This window comes from Euphorbia lathyris, chromosome 10 (assembly GCF_963576675.1).
Source record: "Euphorbia lathyris chromosome 10, ddEupLath1.1, whole genome shotgun sequence".
Lineage (NCBI taxonomy): Eukaryota > Viridiplantae > Streptophyta > Magnoliopsida > Malpighiales > Euphorbiaceae > Euphorbia > Euphorbia lathyris.
The window spans coordinates 4,728,274-4,747,349 of record NC_088919.1 but is presented as its reverse complement, the minus strand read 5'-3'; the positions used below and the strand labels follow the sequence as shown (position 1 = coordinate 4,747,349).

General features: G+C 34.5%; 1 protein-coding gene across 1 annotated transcript; it reads left to right on the top strand.

Moving 5' to 3' along the window:
• Window positions 1–4,195: 4,195 nt before the first annotated feature.
• LOC136209595 (uncharacterized) lies at window positions 4,196–8,452 on the top strand. Its single transcript, XM_066001113.1, has 8 exons — window positions 4,196–4,355; window positions 5,175–5,240; window positions 5,312–5,386; window positions 6,226–6,286; window positions 6,478–6,552; window positions 6,673–6,728; window positions 7,001–7,195; window positions 7,767–8,452. Exons 2-8 carry the CDS (start codon window positions 5,205–5,207, stop codon window positions 8,151–8,153), a joined length of 885 nt encoding a protein of 294 aa, XP_065857185.1. The 5' UTR covers window positions 4,196–4,355; window positions 5,175–5,204; the 3' UTR covers window positions 8,154–8,452.
• The last annotated feature ends 10,624 nt before the right edge of the window (window positions 8,453–19,076 follow it).

Here is a 19,076-nt window from a genome sequence, read left to right as displayed (position 1 = left end):
TGAAACAGATGTTTTCTGACTCAGTGGCTTCAGCTCCTGATGAGGATGATTCATCGTTATCGCTCCATGTGGCCACCATTGCTTTTCTCCCACTTTTCTTGTCCTTCTTCAGGGTAGGACTGCTTGAGTTGATATGGCCAGTTTGATGACATTCAAAGCATGTGATAGGCTTTGAGTTTTCCTTCTTGTATTTGCTGTCGCTTGACTCAGCTTTGTATTTGTCATATTTCTTGAATGGCTTTCTGCTGTACTTGTAATTTTTGCGGAACAGCTTCTTCATCTTTCTTATGAACATGGCCATTTCTTCATCATCAGATGAGTCACCATCAGTGGAGTCAGCCTTCATGACAAGAGACTTTTGCTTCTTGTCCTCAGCTTTTTCTTTCACCTCAAAGTTCTTCATCGATATCTCATGGGTCAGTAGAGATCCGATGAGCTCATCATACTTGTAGGTGGTTAGGTCTTGGGCTTCCTCAACGGTTGTCTTCTTTGCTTGCCAACTTTGGGGAAGACTCCTCAGTATTTTCTTCACTTGCTCTTCCTCAGTGAAGTTCTTGCCAAGCCTCTTGAGTTCGTTAATAATGTTGGTGAACCTTGAGTTCATGTCAGAAATTCCTTCACCATCATTCATCTCGAACAACTCGTACAACCTCATGTGTTGGTTCACCTTGGATTCCTTGACCTTACTGGTTCCTTCATAGGTGACCTTAAGCTTCTTCCATATCTCCTGTGCTGACACGCAACCTGAGATTTTATTGTACTCTGCAGCATCTAAAGCACAGTGAAGCATGTTTATAGCAGCGGCATGATTTTGCAGTTTCTTGAGATCATCCTCTGACCACTTAGCCTCAGCTTTGACAGACGTTTGTCCGTCAACAGTTTCAATAGGAACAAACGAGCCTTGGACTATAGAAAGCCATGCACTCATGTTTGTTGCCTGAATGAAGTTTTTCATTCTGTTCTTCCAAAAGGTATAGTTAGACCCGAAGAACAGAGGAGGCCTAGTAATGGACAGTCCCTCAGGGAGAATCTGAGTTGTCTGATTTCATGGGAGGAAACGAGTGCTGTTCTCAGCCATTGTGGGGATCAGCTCAAGATAGTTATATATTGTTCAGTGAGCTGTTAAGCTCTGATACCACTTGTTGGTCCCGTGTAACATGACAATATTAGTTCCAAGGGGGGGGGGTTAGGAACTATTTAAAATTTTCATGTATGGCTGACTATTAATTTTTACCTCAGACTTTTTCGAAGTCTTTTAGCACGGTGAAACTGAGTAAGTTTTAGATACAAGCTTAGTCAACAGGTGGCTAAGTCTGAATCTGTCCTTGAGTCAGGAGATGACACTTGAGTCTATTCCTGAACTCAGCTTCTCAGTTCACTCAACTCAGCTTATGTTCTTTTTAGCGTTTAGCTAGGCAATGTTGTAGCAAGCAATAATTTAAGGAGATAAGGGTTAGAAAGATATTACTCAGCGAACGTATCCTGGTTCGGCCTCTCCGCCTACGTCCAGTCCCCGGAATTCCTTCCAAGCTTTTCAGAATCCTCTACTCAGCTCTTTAAAGGTAGAGCACAAACCTTTTACAATAGAAAGCTGAGTATACAAGAGTACCTTCTTCTATTCCTCTACTCACGCCTATTTCTACTGCTGAGTACTATGACCGAGTACTCAGCTTCTCCTTTCTATACTTCTAGAAATGATAAGTGTTTATTTTTCCTAAACAACAATTGCTAAGACGCTTTAGATGATTTAGATCACTCTAGACTTTTACACAAAATTGGAATTGGTGTAAGATTTGCTTTGCTTTTCTCACAGAACTTCGAATATCAATTTGGTCAGCGTTTCGACTTGATTGAAGATCTGCATCGAATGAAGCGTTTGAGTGGCCTATTTATAGTGACACTTGATGCACCGGTAATTTCGAATTTTGAAATAACCGTTGGAGGGAAACGACTTCCTGTCGCTTTCACTCAGTACGTGCTCAGCGTCCCCAGCCAATCAAATTCTTGTATCTTCTGTCTTCAGCAGTGCTCAGCAGCTTTCCATCAGACAATACAGAATGTTTCCACATTTATGGTAAAGTCTTCTAGACAGCTTTCTGCGTCATCTGAACTTTACCCAAAGTAGAAATACTTTGTCTTCAAGTTTATTCAGGTCAGCCGCTTAACTCAGTAGCTTAACTCAGCCCTGACTTTCTTGTCGCTTAACTCATCAGCTTCGTCTTGAAGCTTTTGGTCGAAGGCTTCTCGATCCTTCTCATTGCTGGGCTTGCATTTTACTCAGTACGGGCTGCGTTTTGATCTGCTTGGGCCGTGGGACTTTTATCCGTTGACTTGGGCTTGACTTTCTCTTGTGGGCCTTTAGGCCTTACAACTTAATCTCTTATAGATTTAGTGACTCAACATTGAACAAACACATTAGTATGAATAAATCAAAGCATTTAAATTTAATGTGTTAGAATATTTTTATCATGGAGATTTAATTCTTGTTAAATAATTTTGTCAAATCAAAATCATGTGGAAATGTGTTTCAACAGGAGTTACATCTTAAATGGAATTCTGGATATCTTCCATGATTTATGTTGCCAATGGAAAAAATTCAAACATAGCGAAATGTGGAAAAAGTCCAAACAGGGAAATCTACTTCGATAGTGGGCAAGAGGTAAATCAATTCTATTTTGATACCACTATGCAATTCCTTTATGATTTCTACCTCTTCTCCACCATCGTTGTTCTTTTGGATTCCTACATTATCTCTACCATCGCTTCCCAGACAAATCTTGTTTGGATTGCTATGTGGGCCCCACCCTTTAACCTTACTTATCAAGGCCATCCACTGAAGTCATTACAATTTAATGGAAACCTTATTTCTATTATCACTCCCACAAAGCAATTTTTCCCTATTTTTAGTGCGACAATACAGAGCAAAAGCGAAGACTGCGAGCCCGATGCTATCCACCCTTATGTTGCCGATGATGTGTTACATAGAGAAGACGGGCAATATGCGGTGGTGGATCCGACCATCCAAATTCAAGTGATGGGGCAAGGCAGAGTAATTGAAACCATTTTATGCGGGTAAGGAAGGATGCTGGTGTTGAAGAACACAAGTAACAACTGGAAGTTCTCTACCCCATCTCCTTGTTGTGGTGAAGGGCATGTCCATGTGGTAGGAGTTCCCTTGCAACCTCTTGTTGCTGATTGGTGGATAACAGAACGGCAATAGATGAACTAGAATCCGCATCAACAAAGGAAGCATTATCATGTTGCTTCATCCCATCACCTACATCTTCCCCTTCCTTAGATTCTGAAGACATAACTTCAACCACGACAGTTTCGACTTCTTCATTCTCCTGTATTTCTAAATTTCCAAGTCTCTCCATGAAAAACTCCTTAAATTCTGACCAAGTTAAATATGGATAGATTTCGGATATAAGACTGAACCAGTGCTTGCTGTAAACCTCCAAACGTTGCCGAACTACAGAGAATCGTTGATTCGCTGGCGTTTGGTTGAACTTCAAATATCTCTCAATGCACTACCATTCCTCCGAATCCTTACCAGAAAAAATAGGCGGTTTCATCAAGTCTCTAAGCATCACTATCATCCCTCTCAAAGTTTCCTTCATTAGTCTTGAATAGTGTATCAATTTTATATTTAGGAGTATGGATTGTCATATTTAATTTATTAGTATATATATATATATATATATATATATATATATATGACGTCATCCGATTCAACCAATCCGAATCAATCGGTTGAACTTATTGACTCATGAATCCTTTATCAGACTGGTTCGATGTTCGGTCTAGTTTTTAAAACCTTGCTTTTCTCCCATCATTTGTGTTTGGCTGTTTAGGAGGAACATTTTCCATTCCTATTCTACAGGATAAACTTTCTTTCCTATTTTATAATTTGTAGTGGTGAAAATAGCCAAAATTAATTAGATTTTTTATATTTCGGAAGTGATATTATCCATGGTTTTAAAAACCAGACTGAACCGGCCGATTGAACCGGAAACTGGCAAGATAACCGGTCCAGTTAGGATGTATTGGAGTTACTACTAGTGACAGCGAACCGGGATCAACCCGATGAACCAGTTTCATCCCGGTTTACTAAAAAAAAAATTCAGCAGTTAATTATTTGTTTTTTTTATCAGAAAAGAAACTTAAAAAAATAACCTTTATTAGAATTTAGATCAGAAAACGTAAAAAAAAACCCCAAATATTTTCAGTTCTTCTCTTCATCGCGATAGAAAGGGGAAAAACCCTATACCAGAAATCTCCTCCACCAGCGGCGACTCCGCCACCAGCGGCTGCTCCTCACTCCACTCGTCCTCCACCAGCGGTTCCGTCTTCAGGTACGGTGAACTTCTCTAATGTTTGTTTCTATTCTGATTCTCTAATGTTGGTCTTCCTTGCTCTGGCTTTTTCCTTCTGTAATCTACTTTCCTTTCTAAATAATATATATTCATTTACAACAGCTATGAGTTTAGATTTTGTTTGTTTGACTCTTGATTTGTTATGGGTGTAAATTTATGGCTGTAAATGTATTCATTCACAGCTATGAGTCTAAATATTAGTTTTGTGTTTGAGGATATAGATCTGTGAAGCCGTTTATTTAGGATAATTGATGGAGGTTTACATGTTAATATATCAACTTATATAGATATTGGAGCACATCAAATGCAAGATAATATAATCTGGAGTGCTGTAATGTTCACTTTGTTAAAAGTGGCCTGTTCTGTTCTTCCCACTCAAACTCCTCACTGTGTAACTTCAAGTTGAGTGCTGTAACTTCAAGTTTTGTACAAAGCTTCATTTATTTGTTACTTTTCTATAATATGGATAAAAAAAACTTCATTTATTTGTTACTTTCCTATAATATGGACAAAAAGAAGAATGTACAAAACTTCATTTATTTGTTATTTTTCTATGTATGGATGTTTAATTTATTAGAATTTTATTTTATATATATATTATTTATTTATGATGTCATCCGGTTCAACCGGTTGAACCCATTGACCCCTGAACCCTGTGTCTCACCGGTTCGATGTCCGGTCCAGTTTTTAAAACCATGATTATCATAATCTTAGCTTAATTGCGTTCTGGGTACTGTTAGAAGCTAATTAAATTGGTTTTAGTGTAGAATTACTTAACATTTTCTTATATAAATTCAGATCTGAGCTTCAGATTGAGATCTCGATGAGATGATTTGGGGAATTGTTCGTCGTACAGTTGCTTCGGTAAAATATCCTTCTTTCCTTACTTAGCTCTAAATTATATCTCTGCTAATGATGTTTGTAATTTTGAGCAGTCAAGGGCTACTGGTAATTCTGTGGCAAGAATCAATCCTTCTTGGATCAGGCAAACATGTTTTGTTCCAGGAGAGGTACTGATTAGTTCTATGTGTTGTGCATGGTTAATTATCTAGTTTGATTTGGGACATGACAAATAAGATCAATGGAGTATTTAGTGGAATGATTGAGCCCAGAAAATTAGCTATTGTAGTAAAATTGTTTTTCTTTTCTTACGCTTTTTCCAGATGTACTAAGAATTTGAAGTACATAACCAGTAAATGATGTCTATTACATATGAATTTGATGCTTTATATATTCTTAAAGCAACCAAAATGAAAAGTCACAGGTACTTGATCAAATATTTACTGAAAAAAAAAAATGCAGAATTGATTCATAAGGTAGGATGCTTTGCCTGATATGCTTAATAAATTTATTGTAGAAGAGAAACTTATTTGCTGAAAACTCTTGCTTCAGTGCGCCCTGCATGATAATTTTCTATTGAGAATAAAATGAGGGAAAACCCACTAAGGTGGTTTGGTCATGTAAGATGAAGAGCGCTTGATGCGCCGGTTAGGAGGACTGAAGAGTGGCAAATGGATGTAATGGTGAGGGGTAGGGAAAGACCTAAGCAAACTTGGAAGAGGGTGATCGAGAGTGATATGAGTTCATTGGGGATTGAGGGAAATATGGTAGTGGATAGGCCGGAGTGGAGGGAGAGAATTTATGTCGTTGACACGACTTGATTTCACGGTTTTGTATGATGGTTCATGTTAGCCGATCCCGAATCATTTCGGGACTAAGGCTTTGTTGTTGTATCCATTTTCAGCTTTATGATCCCTACTTAGCCTTTACACTGTCCAATATATTTCAAATTAAATTTTTATTCGTACTGAGGTTTTTTGTAGAGGTTAATCTATCTATATGCATACAGGCTATGATCAATACTAATGGATTTGAGGGTCTCCAGACCTTTTCTTACTCTAATTCCTTAGGTAATCATATCTAAACCACAATTCTATTCACTAGAAACTTAATTTATGTTTTGCTTGATTGATTGATTTATTGTTATTTATGTAGCTGGTATGAGGAATATAACATTTCTTCAGATGGTAGTACTTAAAAAATTGTAGCTCGTCCAGGTAACTTTAGCAACCTGTTCTTAATCACTTCTCCTTGGTTGCAGGAGGTCGAGTGGCTACTGTTGTCCCATCCACGGGTGAATCCATTAATGATGGCAACCTTACAAAATTCCTCAAGAGTATGTAATTCCAACAGTTTGCTTCTGGTTCTTTCACTTTAGAAGCATTTTATTCTCCTCTATAGTGGTTGGTAGTTGAATTTGCCATGCTTGGATTGTTTTTAATCTTTTCATGAGCAGAACCTGATGACAGAGTTGAATCCAGTGATTCCGGTGCTCAGAATAAAATAGATGAGGTAATTCTAGTTAGGGACTATTTTGAATAGTGAATGTTGAAAACTGAGGGCGAGCCTTGGCGCAACGGTAAACGTTGTTGTCGTGTGACTGAGAGGTCACGGGTTCGAGTCTTAGGAGCGGCCTCTTGCCAAAAAAATTGGCAGGGGAAGGCTTGCCCCCAGTACACCCTTGTGGTGGGACCCCTCCCCAGACCCTCGACTCGTAGTGCACCGGGCCGCCCTTTAGTGAATGTTGAAAACTAACGCCTTCCTCTTTTCTGCCCCTATCAAAGGGCTCTGCTACTCCAGTTATCCACAGTATGAATGCCATAAACTTCACTGAGATGGAAAAGGTCATTAACACTCTAGCTGGGAAAGCAAATGATGGTTCTGTATCAATTGATAAGATGGCTGGACAAACATTCACAAAATTTAACGGCAGTGTTTATGGAAGCCTTTTTAGTACACCAATCTTCAATTCTCACCAGGTATTGATTGCTTTGTATAATTTTCACCTTGTTTAATCCCGGGATGAGCCGATAAAAGGGTGAAATGCATCGTTGGTCACTGAACTTACATGGTTGTCTTAAAATGGTCACTCAACTTCAATTTGTTGTCTCAATTAGGTCACTCCGGCGATTTCAGTGGTTAAAATGCATCGGAATGATGCCATGGCTGACACGTGAGCATGAGTTAACTCGGATGTCTCATCGAAATGACACATGGCTGCCACATGTCGGTTATTTTTATGAAAAAAAAACTAAATTTTTGTTTCTTTTTCATAAAAATAACCGACACATGGCTGCAAGGTGGCGCATAAATGGATGTCATGTGTCGTTTCGATCAGATATCTGAGTTGACTCATGTTGATGCGTTACTCATGTCATCATTTCGATCCTTTTTAATTTAGTGAAATCACTGAAGTGACCTAATTAAGACAAAACTCAAAGTTGATTGATCATTTTGAGAAAACCATGTAAATTCAGTGACCAACAACGCATTTAACCCGCCCATAAAATATTCACAAACAGATGTTAATTTTCTCTTCCTCTCTTGCAGTCTGCTATTCTTGGCATGCACTCAGGAAAAAAGGGTTTATATTTAGGAAAGAAAGGTCTTACTGCTCGCAATTATGGTACTGATGATAAGCCTAATACACCAAATAGCCTTCGCCCATTATCTCCCCATCTTCCTGTTTATAAGCCACAGCTTAATTCCATGGTTTCAATCTTCAATAGATTTGCTGCGGCTTTCTTAACGGCTGAAATTATGTTGGTATATCTTTTACTTGAAATAGGTTCAACTTCCTTCACCTATTATAACTTTTACCAGCTCTTGTTTTACTCATCAAAGTTAACTCTACTCTCCGTTGAGTTAACAGCCTTAGCCCTGGCCTTTCATCTGGTTTATGGAGTAGGAGCGCTGATTCGCCCATTTCGACGGTAGAACCATAACCAATCCTGTATAATCACTGGCTGATTACGGGAGGCAGAGTATGTTTTTCTTGCGTCCTAATAAAGTTTTGATTGAGGATCCTTGAAGAAATGTCATCTGATGTTATAACAAGTGTTTCAGAAATTATAACTATACTATGAGAAGAATAAAAAGATGGCTACTATTATTTTGATTTTGATTGAAGTAAGATTTAGTTGTTGGACTTGTTATGGAATAGTGTATAGTTATAATACTAGTTTTGTTCGTTAATAAAAAAAAAAAATAGGCATTATACCCATTTGGTCTCTAAACTAAAGCTTCAAAGTCAAGTAGGACTCTAAACTATCAAAATTATTAATCAGGTCTCTGAACTAAGTAAAAATCACAAATTGGGTCCACAGCAAAATTTTCGTAATGTAAAATATGATGAAAAGGATTAATAATGTTGAGTTTTTAGTTCACATAGCAGTGAATAAGAGTTGTAAAAAATGATGGAAAAAAAAATTGATTTAAAATTTTGAAGGCTGTTGTGGTTTTTGAAAAAGTGGGGTGGGAAATAGGATGAAAAATATTACAATAAAAGGGATTAGAGTTGTTATTAATTCTAATTTTATTCTGTTTCATTAATTAGAAACAGCACCGTTTTGGTTTCATTTTATTTAAGCCAAAACGGTGTCGCTTCATCTTAGCTGTTAAAAAGCAAAATTAAAAAGCGACCCTTTTTCAACTTTGACCTAGGACAGAGCAGATTCCTTACCCACCCACGCGGTCAAAATAAATATAGGGGGCTCCAAAATTTTCTACCATCATTTTTCGGCAGCTACCTGGGGCTGCAGCCCGGCCTAGTTCCGCCACCGACGGGACTCTTTACATTTTGCATCTAATCTGATTTTTTTTCTACACGTATGGAAATTTAGATATTGATTATTATATTATTCAATGATCATATTACATCAAGTTCTTGTAGTTTAGTTAATAATATACTTAAAATATTTCGTATATATACATGTTATAATCTGAGTGGTCAAGAACGTACCAATATAAAATTTCTTAAAATTAAACTACAGATTACTACAGCCTCAAATTTTGTAGAGACTGAAAGGCCGAAACTACTCTGATCATGGTGGTTCCGGAGGGCCCCGGCCTCCTCCTTGTATCCGCGGCTGCTTAAATTCAATTCTTCACTAAATCTATGTTTGAAGAGGGTTTCATAGAGTTCATCTAATGCATGAAAAGCATGATTTTCTAAAAAAATTGAATAACAAAGTCAAAATTTATATGAAATTCTCATATTCAATTATTCCTATTTTTTGACTTTAAATTGATCAAAGTTGAAAATCCATATAAAAAGCAACCTTTCTTTTTCTGTATGATGGGTTGTAATTTCATTTTTCACAAATTTGGGAAACGCCATTTGCGGTTTAAAGCCCTTGTTTACTAAAAAATAACTATATTTAAAGTTCTTTTCCAAATAAGAATAATAATAATCCATCATGTATTTCCTAATTGCCACATTATTTAGAAAAAAAATTAAGAGGATCACTTAATTATAGTGCCAAGTTTGTGATTAGTGGTCAATACTGTAGTTGATAGTAATTAAATATTATTGTTATTATTGTTTATCAATAAATATTAGTATTATTTATCCAGAGCTGAAGTTTCTAAATAGGGATAAGGTAAAAAATACCCTAATGTTTATAGTCAGGAGAAATTTTACCCCTAACGTCTAAAATGGTGCAATTTTACCTCTAAAGTTTGCAGTCAAGAGCAATTTTACCTCCAATGTTGTCAAGTTGGGTCGATTTAAGAAATAATTCATCAAACTATCTTCTCGGTCATGAATCTTGTCATCTACACTTCACATGTGAGTCATTTTATTACTCATTAGTAACGGACTATAAACATATATTTAGACGTGATTTTTAAAAAAAAAATTAGAAATATACTGTCTATTGTACGAGTTTGACGAAAAAAATTCAAAATATTTCGTCAAATTTATAAATTTTAAATGTTAATTCTATTATTAAATCACAGAAAATATGAATTTTTTTTAAGACTAACGGATATGCAATTGGTGCAGAATAAGGAACAAAATATCTATCTTTTATAATAATGTCTGAAATTGACCAAACTTGCCAATGTTAGAAGTACAATTGCTCTTGGCTGCCAACGTTCCTGATTATAAATGTTAGGAGTATTTTTGCATCTTATCCCTTCTAACTAGGATGAATGCGATAGCTATGGATATGATACTAAAAATAGACCGATTTTATATCACTTTTCAATTTGAATTAGAAAAGAAACCCTCATATTTTTCATCTAGGTTTTGGGGTTTTTTTTTTTTACAGTTTTTAGCTAGAAGATAAGTTCCTTCTTAATTATTTTTTCTTCTTTATTGAATACAATTTTTGATTGATGTACTACGATAGATTTGGTAGTTTCTTTTTTATTTGTAGTTTTTTTTGTTCTTTTTCCTTTCATGAGGGGTTGTGATATGTATCCGTATATGAGTGGTTGTCGTTTATCTCTCTATCTGAGTGTTGTCATGTTTTCCTTCATGGAAAACAGAAGAGTTTTGTCTATCTACATAGATCTGGCTCATTGAAAGATTGTGAAGTCATTCTTGAAGAAAAAAACTATGAAGTTAATTCTGGATGGAGTGTGTTTCTCGTTGTAGTGCCAAAAACAGTTCCAAGCAATGTCTATTATTGCTCTATCACGATCTATGCTATTGAAGATGCAAATTCAAACTTCTCTATTGTAAATTTTTAATTGACATAACACACATTTGACCTCCTAAACTAAAACTTCAAAGTTAATTGGGACATTACACTATCAAAATTATTAATTAGGTCTCTGAGCTAAGCAAAAATCATCAATTGAGTCCTTATCCTATCCTAAAATTAGAAACTGTGACTATTTGACATGGATTGTAACGGTCTTTGTGTTGGCTCAACATGAGTTTGGAAAAGATGGTCTGAAATTGTTCAACCGAATGATTTTCGATAAGAACTCAATTGATGATTTTTACTTAGCTCAAAGATCCGATTAATAATTTTGATAGTTTAAGGTTCTAACGGATTTTGAAGCTTTAGTTTGGAGAGAAAAATGGTCTTATGCTTTTTTAAGGTTAATTTCAAATAAAACCATGTGGTATCACATTTTTTTTACAGATCAGTGGCTGACAAAATTTTCATTTTTTTAAATTTGGCACATAACGATCTCAAAATGAAACTTTTTAAGAATTAAATGATATTTAAGCAACTTTAATTCTTCAACTTTTTAAGTTTGGGGTTATTTAGGTGGTGTTTTTTTTTTTTAAAAAATGAGAGAGAAACTTAATGTTTAGAGAGAGAAAACTCCAAAAATGATGATTTTGAAAAATAAAAAATGTGGTTTCATAATAAATATGATACTTAAACAATTTTAATTCTTGAAAAAATTCATTTTGAGGTTACTATCAAACAAATTTGGAAAAATGAAAATTTTACCCATCATAGGTACCGATTTGGGAAAAAAAAAATTGTGAAATCATAGAGCATTTATTTGAAATTAACATTTTTTAATTACTTATAAATGAAACAATTATTTTGGTGGATAGCTAAATACCGTTCCCTAATTACTTATCATCGCCCCAATTTGGACTATTTTTCCCTTCTTATAATTTCAATCAAAAACTGAAAATTCTCTCTTTAATTTCTTCCAAAATCACAAACCCAAACAACAATCATGGCTAACAGACACGGCAAAGGAAAATGACTAATGATCCCTCTAGTAAGTTGTTTTGCTTAATTTGAATTGAAAACACGAGTTCCGTCTCCGGATTCGGAGACGGAACTCATTGACGATGGCATGGGTGGGTGAAAATCCCGCCTGCCCTAAGGAAAGATGGATGAACATCCCGCCCGCCCTTAGGATATGCGGGTGAAACACCCGCCTGGCCTAAGGGCAGGTGGGAATTTCTCCCGCCTGTCCCAAGGGCGGACGGGATGTTCATCCACCCGTAAAGTAGGTTTCGGCTCCTTGTAAAGGGGGTAGATCATCCACTAAGGGCAGGTGGGTCCACCCACCTGTCCTAAGGGTAGGCGGGTGGAATACCTGTCTGTCCTAAGGGCATGCAAAGATCTCGTTCAGGGAAAATTCCACAAAAAAAATGAATTTTTTGAAAAATTCATAAATTTCAGTAGTTTTCATGTAGATTTGTTACCTCGTGTTTGAAATCGTCATTTTTCGGAGTTTTCAAGTCCAATTTTTTATAATTTCAGTTTCGTACTTGGAAGAGAGGATTTTCAGTTTTTTGTTCGAAATTATAAAAATGGTTAAAATATCCGAGAGGAAACAATGATAACTAAAAAGGGACGGTATTTAACAACTCCTTTTCAAAAATAAATATCATTACTTACTGTCTGACACTTTATTATTGCATTATGTTTAATTTGTTTCGTGTTTGACACTTTATTAGAGATTGATTAGTGATGGAATTAACCAAATGAAGCAATTCAAACTATTAAAATGGACCAATTCAATGTTTGACAAACCTAACAATTAATATATCACACATGGAGCTTTACCAACCATGAAATAATTATCTTCCAAATATATAATTTCAAAATCAATATAATAGATTACGTAATACAATAGGTTATTTAAGTGCTAAAATTTTATTTTTGACCAAGTTTTAGTGGCTTCAAATATTAATGCCTAGCTCTCTAGCTTATATTTATTCGGGATAAATACCAAATTTAATTCTAATATTTTCATTCTAATATTTTTTAATCAAGATCAGTTTTAATTATGTTTTATTGAAATTTAGAAAAAAAATTAATTTGATTGATATTTAATTGTCACTTTAGATTCTCTAAATTTCAATTATGTCTTTGATATTTAGTGTATTTCTAATAAAATTACAAAAGTTCTATTAAAATGCTAAAAATTAAATATGTTACATATAAATTAATCACATTTTTTTTGTTGAACTGTCTAAATTATTTACTATCTTATTAATATAGTTACAAAAAATTATAGAAAACTGCTTCAATTTATCAACAAATTTGTTTGGAATCTCATATATGACAGTTAAATAACATGCAAACCAGTCTTTTCAAATTTATGATAATGCTGAGCTAAAATTGATTTTGCTTGGAAACATTAAGATTAAATTTACATCATTTTATACATTATATCTAAATTTGCACTTCACTTAAAACGTTATATCTAAAGTATGAAAACATGTGTTATGATGTTCTATCAAATTTGGAGGGTACCCAGTTCAGAACATAGATGGTTGTTAACAATGCATTTCCGAAATAAGAAATTGCTAGATTTACTTCAGCCATCATTGACTTGACCATATTGGGAAAAGTTCTATTTCTCCTCTTGGCAACGCTATTCTATTGTGGAGTATAAGGAATGGACAATTGATGTTTAATCTCATTTTCATCATATAAAGCTTTGAATTCATCTGAACGATATTCCCAACCGTGGTCAACTCTCAAAGCTTTAATCTTTCTTTCTTGTTGATTCTCGATGAAGTTCAACTTCTTGAAATATTTTAATGCTTCAGACTTATGAGACATCAAGTAGACATGAACATACCTTGTATAGTCATCTATGCAATTGATGAAGTAGTGTGCTCCATGCCTACCCCTCACATTCATTGGACCACAAAAATTTTAGTGAATTCATTGCAAAGGATCTTTGGCTCCAGTAGCCTTACTAAATGGTTTTCTATACATATTTCCCTTAATGCATGAGTCACATGGAGGTAATTGAACTTGTCTCAAACTACCTAATATACCTTCTTTTGCATCACCGAACTGGTCTAGACTGTATAAAACCCCATCTTAAGAAGAATTGTGACTATGTACTACCATCTGACTCTATCATACGCTTTCTGAATGTCAATTTGCAAAGTTATATACTTGTGCTTACATCTAGTTTGCCTCTTCATATAATGGATCATTTCAAAAGCTAACAAGATATTATCAATAATTGATCTTCCTAACACAAAAGCTGACTATTCTCTTCCTATAAGATCCAGCAATAAGGTCCTTATTCTATTAGCTAAAACTTTAGTAAAGATTTGATAGATAATATTGCATAATAAGGTGGGTCTAACATTTTGAATAGACCGGGGATGATCAACTTTGGCAATGAGCACAATAGTGGTATCATTTACAGACTCAATGAAGGAACCATTATTTAACCACGAGGTACATGCTTAAAACACATCGTTCCCAATGACTAGTTAGAATTTTTGAAAAAAAAGGATTCAAACAATCGGGCTCAGGAGACTTATTCAGGCCCATAGAGAAAATGGATGTCCTAAATTCCTCAATGCAAAAAGGTTCTATGAGATAAGATTTATGATGCTTAGGGAGGGAGTTTAATACGTAATCTACCCTTGATTCATATTGGTGTCGAAAATATTTGAAAATAAGCCAAAATGTGAGAATTTATAGTATCAAGGTCAAAAATATTAGTACATTGGTCATATTAGAGATCTATAATTTTATGGACACGTTTAAGTTAAGAAGTCACTGCATAGAACACTTTGTTGTTCATGTCTCCCCCTTTAAGCCGTGTAAGCTTCGACCTCTAATTCCTCTTGGAGAAGCAAATTATTAAGATTGTTGCAACATGTCATAACATTGTATTCAGTATCCCCATTACTATCTTGAAAAGCACGTAATAGCGCCTTCTTGCAGTCAATAACATGGCTTCTAAAGTCTAGCTGGTGACTCTTGCCCTACTCGTTCATTACAATCAAACAAATTTGGAACATTTTAATAAGGAATTTACCTTTCAACATTTGCCAACTATGTGTAACAAAGTGCATGCATGCTTCCTCCAAGACCCAGTCATTCTCAAATATGAACTTCCAACCTTCACAATCACGCACTTTTAGAGAAGTGGTGAGCTTTATGAGGTAGTGATCAGAGACCGAGGTAGCAAGACAAGTGAGATGAGCATTCTGAAAGATAATGGACCACTCCTTTATCACCATGCACCGATCTAGCCTTTCTTCAACAAAGTTAGGAGTTTCTCTCCCCTTCTCCTAGATAAAATTGCAGCCTAACAAGTCAACATTAGTTAAGCCACAATCGAGAGTAGTTTCCCTTAAACCCCTATAAAACCATTCCAGATGGGAATGGATGCCATTTTTTCAACAGGGCTTAACATATCATTAAAGTCTCCAAAAACACACCACCGTAAATGGGATTGAGATTTAAGAGAGTGTAAGAGGTCCCAAGTATCGTGGTGTTGGGAACGATCTGGGAGCCATGAAGCCATACATATCCAAGTACAAAAACTCTCACCACTTTGAAGCACATCAATGTGGTTTTTAGAAAAACTAAAACGTTCTTCCATAACACATCTAAACCACGTGTTCGACGATTATAATCCACTACAAAATAACCACCGTAGCAAACATTACGGCCCTGTTTCGTAAGGAGTTTTTTTTTTAGTAAAATTAGAGGTTTTGACTAGTCGAACTTCTAATAATGGTGTTTGGTGAAAAGATGCTTAAAAAACTTATTTGGTTCAAAAAGCTAATTTTGAAAATGTTGCTTTTATGAGATTTTTCAATTATCTTATTGCTCAATCTCTTTTAAAAGATACTTTTACTCTTAATTACTACCATTTAACCCGAAATAAAAGTTTTATCATGTCATTATTTATCATTTTACACAAACAGCTATTAGTAATCAGCTAAATTTTATCAAATAATTTACACAATCTAGTCAAATCAACTAACTAAAAAAGTAATTAGCTAATAGCAAATGTAGTCAACTAATAGTTATTTGCTAAACAAGACCTACATTTTATTTTAGGCTTAATACATCATTTGCCTCCTGAACTTGTCTAAAAAGGTTGATTGTCCCCCTGAACTTTCAAAGTGTTCTGATAGCCTCCTTGAACTTGTGTAAAATGTTCATTTAGCCCCCACTTGCGTAAAATGTAATCAATTGGTCACTCGGTCGTAAAAAAAAAAGTAAGTTAAATGTGGAAGATGTATTTCACGCATCTTAGAAATGTTATTACATAATTCAAAAATAGATTAAAAATGAAGTTATTACTTGCTCAATTATAAAACTTAACTTCTCTAATATTAGAACCGCATATCCTGATTTTGGTCGTTTTACTTTTTTTAAGACTTGTGCGGTACATCTTTCGCATTTAACTTACTTTTTTGCAACTGAGTGAACAATTGATTACATTTTGTGCAAGTTCAAGAAGTTAACTGAACATTTTATATAAGTTGAGGGAACTATTGAAACACTTTGAAAGTTCAAAGCTTTTGGACAAGTTTAGAGCAAATGATGTATTAAGCCTTTAGGGGGCGTTTGGTTCGGGGTCTTTAGGAATGGGAATGAGAATGGGAGGGTTTCATTCCCTTTGTTCTTGTTTGCTTAACAAAAAAATTCATTCCCTTTACCCATTTTAGATTATAGGATTACCCCACTTTAGGTTAACCCATTACCCCAAATCTTGTAGGGAATTGGATTCTCTTTCCCAATTTTTTTGTTCTTCTTATTTTATCAAACCACAAATCTCTGAAATTTATGAAATTCTAAAATTTCTGAAATTTTTGAAATTCCAGAATTTTCAAAAAGTCCAAAATTTCTGGAATTCCAGAATTTTTGAACTTCCAAAATTTCTAGAATTTCAGCATTTCTAAAATTCCAGAATTTTTGAAATTCCAAAAATTCTAGATTCTGGAATTTCAGAATTTCCGGATTCTGGAATTTTAAAAATTCCAGAATTTCAAAAATTTTAAATTAAAGTTCCAAAATTTCCAGAATTTAATAATTTTTGAAGTTCAAGAATTTTTTGAAATTCTAGAAATCTGAAAGTTCAAAAATTCCAGAGGTTTGAAATTGCATTCCCTTTCCTAAACATAACCAAACACATAGGGGAATCAATACTTATTCCTTTCCTTTCCTTTGGTTTCCCTTTTTTCATTCCTTTTCCCTTACCTCATGTGAACCAAACGCCCCTTTATTTTATTTATTCGACCAGAATGAACAAGCATGTCAATAAGGAAAAAATATCTGAATTGTAGGTAATCAGTAATCAAAGTATGTGTTCACCAAAAAAAAAAAGTAATCAAAGTCTGTTTGATGTCAACGGTTTAATTCCGCCAACAACCACTAACGCTCCTATTTCCACATATTTACATCCCTATCCTTAACCTTTGGTATTTACGCCGATACCCCAAATACTTTTTTAATTTACTTTTTTACAATACTTTTTATTTGCTTAAAAGTCCTTTTTGTTGCTTTTAATGGTATTTTCTAGTCAAAAAAATTATAAAAGTGAGCACTCACTTTTATTTCTATCCCAAATTTCCATAAACCGATCTAAATTATTTAATATAAGAAATTCAAACTTTAAGTTTCCAATTAAAAATTATTTGGAAATTTCATCTAATTTGAGAAAATAACATGTCCTAATGTCATCAATTTATTGAACACTTGGTAATTAAATTATAATAAATTTATTTAGTTTTTTTTATCCCAATTAGTATTATTTTTATGTCATGTGATGTGGCAAATAGCAACTGGAATTTAATAATTAATTAAAATAGAAAAAGGATAAAAAGGAAAAAAAAGTACATAGTCAAAGGTAGGTCATGAATGCAAAATCTTATACTATAAAACATGTGTCCCGCTATCATTTAAGAAAACATAGATACCTTCAAATAAAGGGTATTTTTTACATGGACCGGGTCATTGGATGACTTTTGACCGATTGATTGAATATAGGGACGGACAGATCTGATCATGGGTCGGGCTGGGCCAGACGGGCTTTTTTATAAAAGTCCTCAGTTCAAGTCCAGCTCGACCCAAGCCCGCCTAAATTACAGTCCAACCCATATAAATCCACCTAAACATATATACATAATTTTTTAATTATAAAAATAAAATTTAATACTTAACAATAAATATTTGATATATAAATATATAAATATATAAAATTTATTAATTAATATTAATAGGCGGGCTGGGCCGGGCCGCGCTATTTTTATTAATCCCAAGCCCGTCCAAAAAATAGGCAGGCTTTAGCGGGCCTGGGCTGGACTGGGTCTAACATCAATTAGCATTGTCCAAGCCCGGCCCAAGAGACACGGGCCTGGACAGGTACCCGGACCCGTGGACAGGTCTAGGGACGAATAGATACTATAGTTGGAGGCGAAACTCCCAGCCAGTTAAAAAATATATTTTAATATGGTGAATGAAGAAGCTGGTCTTTTAATTAGTCAACAATTCCTTTTGAAATATTGACTCTTCTGTAACTTTATCTTGTGCTCGTCTATATACGTGTCTTAAAAGTCGGACGATACATGTCTTTCAAATGGACGAAGGATCTTTATCTACAAATTACTATGAAATCTTAAAATTATATATTTTTGTTGGTCCTAAAAAAAGTTTCTATGAACATTAAATAATGGGCTTTATGTACCGGTCGTCATTAAAGTAGTTTTTTTACTCAATACAGTCACTAAAATAGTAAGCTTTCTTAATAAAATTACTATTAAAAGATCTAACGATGTGAACCACTGAAGTGTTATTGTGACTTCCATATCAACAACACCTCACAATGTTGTCACGTGGAAATTAAAAACAAAAACAAAAAAAATGAATCGGATCAATTTGAAATATGTGTCACCAGGTTATGATATTCATAAATTTCATTTTTTTTAATTGCCACGTCTCAAACATATTGTTAGGTGTTATTGGCATATTGCCATGTAAACATTTCGATGTTCTAGATTGTCAAATTCACTTAGAGCGACTTTATCGAAACAAATTTGCTACATTGTTGATTTTATTGGATAAAAGATTACTTTAATTGAATTACTATTGAAATTTTTTACCCCTAAATATATTATAAATTTATATTTTAACATTTCATAAAATAGGTATGATT